The 8,771-nt window shown below is 54.4% G+C and overlaps 4 protein-coding genes across 4 annotated transcripts; 2 read left to right on the top strand and 2 right to left on the bottom strand.

Moving 5' to 3' along the window:
* Nucleotides 1-539: 539 nt before the first annotated feature.
* On the top strand, nt 540-1,588 carry GNI_022810 (hypothetical protein; the record flags this gene model as incomplete). Its single annotated transcript, XM_011136036.1, has 5 exons — nt 540-688; nt 728-841; nt 905-1,064; nt 1,111-1,245; nt 1,325-1,588. The coding sequence occupies 5 exons, from the start codon at nt 540-542 to the stop codon at nt 1,586-1,588; spliced, it is 822 nt and encodes a 273-aa protein (XP_011134338.1).
* Nucleotides 1,589-2,519: 931 nt separating this feature from the next.
* Nucleotides 2,520-3,140, top strand: GNI_022800 (hypothetical protein; the record flags this gene model as incomplete). The annotated part of the gene is made up of 1 exon (XM_011136035.1): nt 2,520-3,140. The coding sequence occupies one exon, from the start codon at nt 2,520-2,522 to the stop codon at nt 3,138-3,140; it is 621 nt and encodes a 206-aa protein (XP_011134337.1).
* Nucleotides 3,141-3,325: 185 nt separating this feature from the next.
* GNI_022790 (hypothetical protein) lies at nt 3,326-4,171 on the bottom strand (the record flags this gene model as incomplete). Its single annotated transcript, XM_011136034.1, has 1 exon — nt 3,326-4,171. The coding sequence occupies one exon, from the start codon at nt 4,169-4,171 to the stop codon at nt 3,326-3,328; it is 846 nt and encodes a 281-aa protein (XP_011134336.1).
* A 1,013-nt stretch (nt 4,172-5,184) lies between these two features.
* Nucleotides 5,185-8,589, bottom strand: GNI_022780 (putative serine esterase; the record flags this gene model as incomplete). The annotated part of the gene is made up of 1 exon (XM_011136033.1): nt 5,185-8,589. One exon carries the CDS (start codon nt 8,587-8,589, stop codon nt 5,185-5,187), a length of 3,405 nt encoding a protein of 1,134 aa, XP_011134335.1.
* Nucleotides 8,590-8,771: the final 182 nt, after the last annotated feature.

The following is an 8,771-nucleotide window of genomic DNA, read 5'->3' as shown; positions in this document are numbered from 1 at the left end:
CGGGTGACTTACTACCAAATCACCACTCCATTCCATTCGAGACGCACTCGACAGCCGACCGACCGATAGCCCGATCGATTGTCTGTCGAACCTACCTGTCTATAATGAACTCGGCTGTGCAGTGCCTAAATCCTCGAACCTCTTTCGCATCTACAATGCCAACATGGAACGTGTTTGGGAAACTTGGTTTTACGCGCTCGCGCCAGAGCAATCAACTGGAAAGGTCCCTGCGGAAATTGCAAAGAGATTTTTCGACTATCCGGATCTGCCTAAGCTCTACCGGTACGTGAACAAGGAAGATTCCTCCGACCTCCCGGCCTGTTGCTGTCAAGTAATTCCTGATCTGTTTAGGTTTGGTACCGAATTGGATAGGTCGGAATTCACCGCACTTTGCAAAGCTTACCAGGATCAACTGGACGTGTGAGAAAATGCTCGTGGGAACGGGAAGGGGCGGTCAGGGGGCACCAGTTACGGGGGTCTATCCACTGGGTCTATCCACGGGAGATCACGGCTTCATGGTAATGATATCAATCGTGAATATGTTTAGATACGCGCCTAGCTCCAGCGTTGGACTTAGTAACTCCCTGGAATCTCGATTGCACGTGATGGAGATGAGAATGCTGCAAGAAGAATCTAACTTGCAGCAGAAGATGGAAATGGGAATCGGGACATCCAGGAAAGAACTTTTGTAGGAACCAGGACTGTTTCCAATTTCATTTTTTTCCAGGTTATACGCTTCGTTGGTTAAGGACTACAGAGAGGCAGCCGCAAAGCTACAGACCGAATTGACGAAGCTAGTAATCAAGAAGGAGGCTTTGATTCAGGAATGCTTCATCGCCAAGTAGGTTCCCTGCGAGGGATGTGTGTTCTTGGTGGGATTGCACTGATTGAATAATCGCTTTAGGGAGCAAGTGGACAGATTCCGTAATATTTACACTGAGCTCCTGGTGAAAACGGAGAATGAAAAATGCGAAATTAACTATTTGACCCTTCGAAAAGCAGCTTACGCTGCAGACCTCAATAAACTGAAGCAGGAAGTTAAAAAATTCGTTGGTGACAATGCAGTAGGTTGCCTGCACACGCGTGTCCATAGTGTATGTATTGCTTCAGGATTTGGCCAGCGTTTCCAGCAAACTCGATAAAGAAGCAGAGAATCTGTCGGTTAAAAAGGCGGATCTGCTTGAATCCATAGACGTAGCGAAGTACGATGTGCAGACCCTCAAAGAAGAACTGCAATTGTTATCCGTAGGATTCCTCACATGCGGGGCGTGAACTGCTCGAAGAGCGCAGGCCACTCACATTCGTCAATTGTGCTGCTTGGTAGAATGAGTACGACTCCTGTAAGAGAGAGAGAGATGACCAGGTATCTAGCATGCTGCTGCACATCCAAAACATACAGCTCAAAGAAAAAGGGAGGATGGATGATGTCGAAGAGATTCTAGGCGGCGTAGAAACATTGTCGGCAATATCTGGTAAGGCGGGGACCAAGGGAGAGGGAGGGGGCTTTGTCGGGCGGTTGGTTCAATGCCCGAACGAGAGAACGCGACGCGGCTGGGGGAGCACGAAGGGATCTTTGGTTAGCGACTAAGAGCGACTTGAGACGGAGGAAATGTGAATACGACAAGGCTGACGCTACGTCACGACAATGTGCTGTCCCTGGCGCTGTCTCTCGACAATGTGTTGCCACTGCTGCTGCTCCAACAGCGGTATCCGGTAACCTAAGAAGAGTAAGATCCACCAATGGCAACCTTATATCCTCGACTCCAAAGGACCATCGGGGAGTGCCCACTATAAGGAAGACTCAAGTAAGCCAACCGTGAAATGGTCTTAACAAACTGCAAATCCATTAGGGACGACCCACTGGAGGAAGACCCGACGGATGGGAGACATTTGAAGCTGTTCAACATAGTAGCTTTTGACCACAAGGAAATCTCGTTAGTTAGTTATTTAACAAGACAAGCGCGCTTCACAACATTGAGCACACGTGTGTGCTGACCGCGCGGGAAAATTAATGTTGAATGGAAAGACAGAGAGACGAGCAAGAAACAAGTTCTGGGTTTACAGAGCTTATTGCTCCGACCCCCCGAACTGCTTGGCTGCTCTCTTGAATGCTGGAAAACTTGTTGAAGACATAAGCGGTCGTTATTGGCTTGGGTTTTGCGCTTTTCTCTACCCGCGGACTGCGCAAGGAGTGCTGAAGCTGTTTAACGAAACGGAAATACACTTAGCCGCCACCTCCGACCCTGCTGCCGCCTTCCAAGCATGCCAGTAAGTCCTTCACGCGCCATGTTCTGTCCGGCATGACTGCCAAGTATATTGGTTTTCACTCTTTAGGGGAGACGAGAATGCGCGGTCTTATATTCATGGTGATGTGCCGTCGTTTCTGGCGGCGTCCACGCCAGTCACGCCGGTCAGCACAAAGACCAATGTTTCATGGTGCTGGGTTTTGTTGGCGGCAATCCTTCTGTCAATATTGATATTATATTACATGCATAGCCAGAGTCTTTTTTGACCACACTATGGTATTAGTTGGAGGATTCCTAGCGGTTGCGGCTGTGGCTGTGGCGATGGTCCCTCATGAATATAGTGGAACCGTTACCATCCCGTATCGGTGCGCTACGTGCTTCGGGGAACGTTACGTGAACAAGGTGGTAGAGTGCGTGGATACCTGGTCGTGCTCTACCTTCGTGTTCGGGGCCTGTCATGTGTATGGATTATTCGGTGTTGAAGCGCTGGAAGATAACTTTGTTGTATCACCAAACGACTCAGGCGAAGGATCACCTGAAGGATCAACCACGGCGGAGATCGTGTTTGCCGCGAAGCGATTGGCGCCTGATTACTGGTTAGATTCAGTGCAGTTAGAGACGCGCATGGTGGGACAAAAGTGCAACCTCACTGAAGCTGAATTTTATGTGGCGGACAGACTATCCTTTGAGCCGTCAGCGGACAAGATTTTACCGGATTTGGTTTCCGTGCGAATTACCGGCAGCGGCCTGATCGCGAGCTTTCAACCACACAGGGTGAAGTCTTTCGCTTACATGAAAATTCGATGGACCAACTGCGATGATTTGTATGTTGCTCGAGTAACGACCGAGTATATATATGGAGACAAAGCGTGCCCGGCCGATAAGGAGACATGACCTGAACGTTCTGGAGCCAGTATATACATCCTGGGCCCCATGGCTGAGGGGGCGTGTTTGGCGAAGATCAAGATCGCTATAAGTTCAAGGTAGACGTGTCAATGCGCGCAAAAAAGTTCCCGTTTTTTCTGTGATCTGGATCATCCATTTCCCTGTCAAAGAGACACCTGTCGCGGGCTGCTCAGTCAGTCGGCTTCCGCGAGTCGCAGGAATACCTTCCGGATAATATTTTCCACTTCAGTGGCGTTGAGTCCTAGCTTCACCGCTTGATCGGCAACGAACTGGTCGAGGCCGGATGATTGAGCCACGGTCGCATTGCGGTGGACGGTTTCCTGGATTAGGATTATGTCTTGTTCTAAACGTTTCATGGCCAGGTCCAGTTGCGAAGGGGGTTCGGCCGGGGCGAGTTGTTGAAGCAGTTTTTCGACGGACGCGAAGTCTATCGGGGGCATCTCGGTGGTCACCACTTCAATTCTGGCTACCTGTTCGGAGTCAGACTCATCCCTGGTTGAAATCTCATTGTCCGAAATCTCGTGATCGGGCATGTTCATATCCGCCGTTTCGTTACTTAGTTCTTGAGGGATCAAGGCTGCAGCAGAGAGCGGTGCAGCAGAGAGCGGTGCGGCAGGGAGCGGTCCGGCAGAGAGCGCTGTTTTTCGGTTGGTCGTAGAGGCACCGCGGTCCGGGAGGGCCGCAACTTTTTCCGGTCTAGCCTGTGGCACAGATCCCGGAGTCGCCGGGATGTGTGTAGAAGGCTTAATTTGATTTCTGGAAGAAGAGTACTTGCCGGAATCCTGATCGGCAGAGTAGTTGGCGGTGGTATGATTGTAAAGAGGATTGTCAACATAGTTGTCGACAGACGACATTAGATCTGCTTTCGTAACACCCACTGCGGTGACCATCGACCCGTGCTCGGTGACCCCAGTATCGGCTGGTAGGTTGTTGTTAAACTCGGAAGCCAGCTGTGCGATTTGCGCCAGACGATCATTGAGGTTCATTGCAAACGCAGAAGCGAATATAAGAAGAAGCATTCCCAAAAAATTCACCCATGTGCGGGTATTCTTGATAAATACGTGGATCGAGCCTCTCTGGGCTCGTTTTCCCCCTCAGTCTCCAACCTTCGGAGACTTTCCAACCACCCGAAGAATATCAGTAACTAAGCCCGCGGCAACTCAATCGGCGACTGAGCCACGGGCGAATTGTAAGGCCTTACATTTGTAGCCGTGTTCACGACTGCGCCATCCCCCTCGTAATCCCTGCTCGTGGTCTCGATCACGGATAGCGAGGAACCTCTAAAAAATCTTGCCTCATCCTGCTACCAGAACGAAACTAGAAAGCCGCCACGTAAACCTTAAATCATGGCCGCCTCCAATTTCGCCACCTTCATTAGTAGCAGCGTTTAGCAACATCTTCTCTGTGACAGTAAAACGTGTACTGGCTGCTGTCGGGAATGAATCCTGCCTCGGTCGGCGTCTACGCTGCCACTGGAGCCGTCAACCACCGTGTATGCAGTACGTACCTCCTGATTCCCGCTACCAGCGTGCTTTAGAGTTATGGTCCTGATTCCCGCTACCAGCGTGCTTTAGAGTTATGGTTCTGGAGTGCTCTTCACTGGAGTCCAAGGACCCACTTTCGACCGGTAGCCCACTTTAAACCGAAAGTACACTTTGACCGGAGTACACTTTAACCGGAGTCCACTCTAGTCGGGAGTCCACTCCAGCCGGGAGTCCACCAACAATCGGTAACGTAAAGCCTGAAGGAAGTCTTGCCGCAGGCGACTTCATCTATCTAGTACCCTGAGCGGTTCTGCCACAAACGCACGACGGCGCTGGCGCTCCGTCTCCAGACGCTCCGTCTCCAGACGCTCCGTCTCCAGACGCTCCGTCTGCTCAGCGCGTCGGCGTCAACACAGGCGTCAGGATGGGAACATCGAATGCGAAGCACCGGGTAGGAGGCGCGTCTGGATGAGACGTTTGGCCTATAACAGCACGGGTTTCTGCACCAGGTTAGCAAGGAGCACATGGAGGTAAGAAGAGCACTGCGGTCAGGAGAGCATGCTTGCGTATTTGGACGTGAGCATGTAGGCGAGTTGTTCGCAGGAGAGGAAGTTGATGTGGGCTGTCCTTCCAATAATGGAGTCTAGATTTTTCTGGGCGATCCGGAAGCAGACATCGATACGGAGGAATCGGTTGGTTTCCTCGGCTTGTGGGTTGTGGGTGATGTCGGCCATGATGTTGGTGACTAGGTCGTGGTGAATGGTGCACCAGATGGGGTCTTTCATGACTCGTTGGCTGAACTCGACGCGGGCCGACTCGTAGGGAACATAGTTGTCCTGCGGAGAGGATACCAGGATGACGTGATCGAAGAATCGCAAAGCGCCGTTTTTGCTGAGACGGTAGAGGAACGTCTGTTTATAATCCTTGTGGTCGTTGGCGCAGATCTGTGCCAGGGAAACAGAGCGTTTGAATTTCTTCAAGACCCACAGTCCGGCGTCTACAAGTTTATTACGTGCTGCCGTGTACCCCAGATGAGGACTCGATAAAGACATATACAGATGGAGCTTGTCCTTGACGCTTGTGCCGTCGCCCGAGTTTAGATCGGGTATTTTGCAAAGACGGGGAATGGCCGCGCGCACAATCAACCCGCCCAGCGAATGCGCAATGAAGCTGACCCGACCGATGTTGGCCCAGGAACACAGGTCGGTTACGTACTTATACACCTCTTGTGACAGTCGCTCTGCCTGTTCCTCGATGTCGTCGTCCGTCCTGTTCTCGTTCACGGCACTGAGCAAGTACACGTGTTCCGGGTACAGTTGCTGCAAACTATTCTTGAAAATGCGTAAGTCGAACGAATTCCCCTTGAACCCGTGGACTAAGATGATCAAATGTAGCCCCTCGTACGTCTTGGGGTCCAAGTGGGTCAGTGGTGACATAGGTAACTGCGGAGACGTCACCTGCTCAAACGGCACCGCCTCGTCCAGCCAGTCTCCCGGCGTGTCCGCACATAAATCCGGGTGGCACCGTGACGACGGTGATGTCACCACTCCCACGGGACCACTTAAAGACGGCCCCGTGAACGATGACGGACCCCCCAAGGACGGGCCTCCGAGCCCAACGGACGGTCCCAACACAGGTCCGCTAGAAGAAATTGGTCCTCCCCCCAATGGCGGCGAAGTCCGGCTTCCTGCGGCCAAATAGACCTCTTCAAAAATGAGTGGTGCCGTCTTGGCATTCAGTGGGTCGTGGCAGTCCTCAACGGCGGAGGCCGACCATTCGCAGCATAGGCGGTACTGGTCGGAAATTGAAGTGTGGAAAGCGGCGGGGTCGGGTTCTACGTGTCGGAAACCCTTCTCAATCACTTCTCGCCGGAACACACGACTGAGTACTTCTTGTTCCTTGACGGCCTGTAGGAGTTCGAAATAGAAACAGGCTTGCCGCTGGGCTAAACACATGAGCATGCATAACTTGTGCCAACGCTCCGCCACCTGTGCCCACATTAAATTCACGTTGTCGATTAAAGCTGCCTCCAGGTCCACCGTCAATGTTCGGTGGGCCTCGCGGATACGCGCCCGCCCGCTCAACGGACTGTACGGTAGACACAATGTCACACTTCCATTCAACCAGTCGCCCTTCATACCTGGGGTCGCAGACGCCGTCGTTCGAGCACGACTATTCACCGACGACTCTCGGGCCCCCCCGCGAACTCCAGCCGCATTCCGACCCACACTCCGACCATACTGCTCCTCAGTCACCCGTCCGTCAACTATGCGTCCGTCAATCATGCGTCCATCAATCATGCGTTCAAGCGGTTGCTCAATCGCAATGCGGCCATTCCCGGCACGCCCCCCGCCAGCTAATTGGTGCCCAGTCGCCGAAGGAGGACGAGGACCCAGCAAAGGGTCTGCCAGGTGCGTGAGTCGGCTTTCAGACGGTCGTCGTCGCGAGGAAGGTGGCTTGCTCTGGGAAGGGGGCCTACTCGGTGACGGCGACCGCTGGTCTCTGCTGAGAGAGCAGTACCTGTGGCAGGAGCGGGCCTTGTTCTCAAAGTCGAACGGGAGGTGCCGGTTCTCAACCGTGACATGAATGCTGTCCGTGATGCCCGAATTTCTCGCGTAGTCATTCCGCAAGTTGGCTGTCCGTTGGTTCTCCAGGGCGCGGTCGAGCCCACCGCGCCGGCTGCTACCTCCAGTTCCTTCCCGTCCGCCGGCAGACCGGCCTCCAGCGGAGCGGGCGCCGGCGGAGCGGGTGCCGGCGGAGCGGTCGCCGAGGGAGACACCGTGGGTTGAGAGAGTGTGTGCCGAAGTGTCAGCAAGGGCATCGGTGGGGCACTTGAAAGGTTCTTTGGGGTCAGGGAGGCCGTCGGGGCCGCAGTAGACAGTGAGGCCGCCGGGGAGGTGGAGAGGTGAGAGGCCGGTGAGCCAGGAGTAGTGTGCGGCGTCGGCAGGGACAAGACAGCGGCTAAGGAGAGTGTGTGTAAGTGCCGCGAGGACGAAGTAACTACGCAGGAGCAAAGTCTGGAAGTGTTTGTCTGCTGCGTCTGCGCGGTCTCGCAGGACCTGGCCCACATCCACGGGGAGTGGTTCCGAGGAGCCAGCGCCAAAGAGACAAAGGTAGTCGTGGAAACTTGGTTCGTGCCAGGAACCGGCTTTGGGTAGCCGGTAGCCTTCCGTCTCGACCACGCGCCGTTCTTGGGAACCGTAGACGGGCGCGTCCGCATCCAGCGCCAATGCCACGTTCCGTTCCGAGTCGTAGACCGCATTCAACTTCTTCTCCACACTTGCGCCAGGAGGGCCAGCGCCCCCAGGTCCCGCATGGTTACCGCCACCCTGGACTCCGTTATGGCTGCCAACTGCCGCCTGACCAATGTACTTAAGCGAGGGCGGCGCTTTGGGCAGAAAGGCCTTGACCGGCAGAACGGGTGCGGTAAGGCTCAGGTCGCGCCGTGCGGTCGCACGTTTGATGTCTGCGAGACATGTAATGACCGAGATGGTCGTGACCGACGAGTGGAAAGAGTCGAATGTCAGCCGGTATCCTGTTGCCGTCCCGAGGTGCGGGTTTACTACCTTCAGCGTCTGGAACGCCGCCTCCACGAACTCCTCAGACCCACTCGGGTGCTTGCTCTCCGCAAAGAGGAGAGCAAAATCCAAATAGACGCAACTCTCGCCAGCACCCAGCACGTCCTCCTTTCCATTCGGACCCATACCACCGTGGCTACCCGTCTGGCTACCCGCCGGACCATGGTGGCCACCCACCTGACCATGGTGGCTACCCACCTTACCGGCCGCCAGACCGCCACCCGCCAGACCGCCACCGACCAGACCGCCACCCGCCGTATTTAGCAGGTCGATCTCAGTCGCAAAAACTACACCCTCATTCAGGTCCACTTCTTCGTCACAATACTGAATCGGAAAAGGCCGGCTGTAGTACGCCCGCTCCGCCTCGTTGATCATACCTCCTTCATCCGCCCCGCGCGTCTGCCACAACCGTAGCGGGGTCGCCGCCGCCACCTCAACTCCTAACCCGTCCACGGGCTTGGAGTACGCGTGGCATCTCACTCTATACAAACCTACCGAACATCCGTTTGGGGTGGTAAGGGGGGAGTGAGAGCACCGGGAGAAAGGGGGGTCACCCG

This window comes from Gregarina niphandrodes, assembly GCF_000223845.1.
Source record: "Gregarina niphandrodes unplaced genomic scaffold scaffold00003, whole genome shotgun sequence".
NCBI classification, from domain to species: Eukaryota; Apicomplexa; class Conoidasida; order Eugregarinorida; family Gregarinidae; genus Gregarina; species Gregarina niphandrodes.
This window is presented reverse-complemented; position numbering and strand designations above follow the sequence as displayed.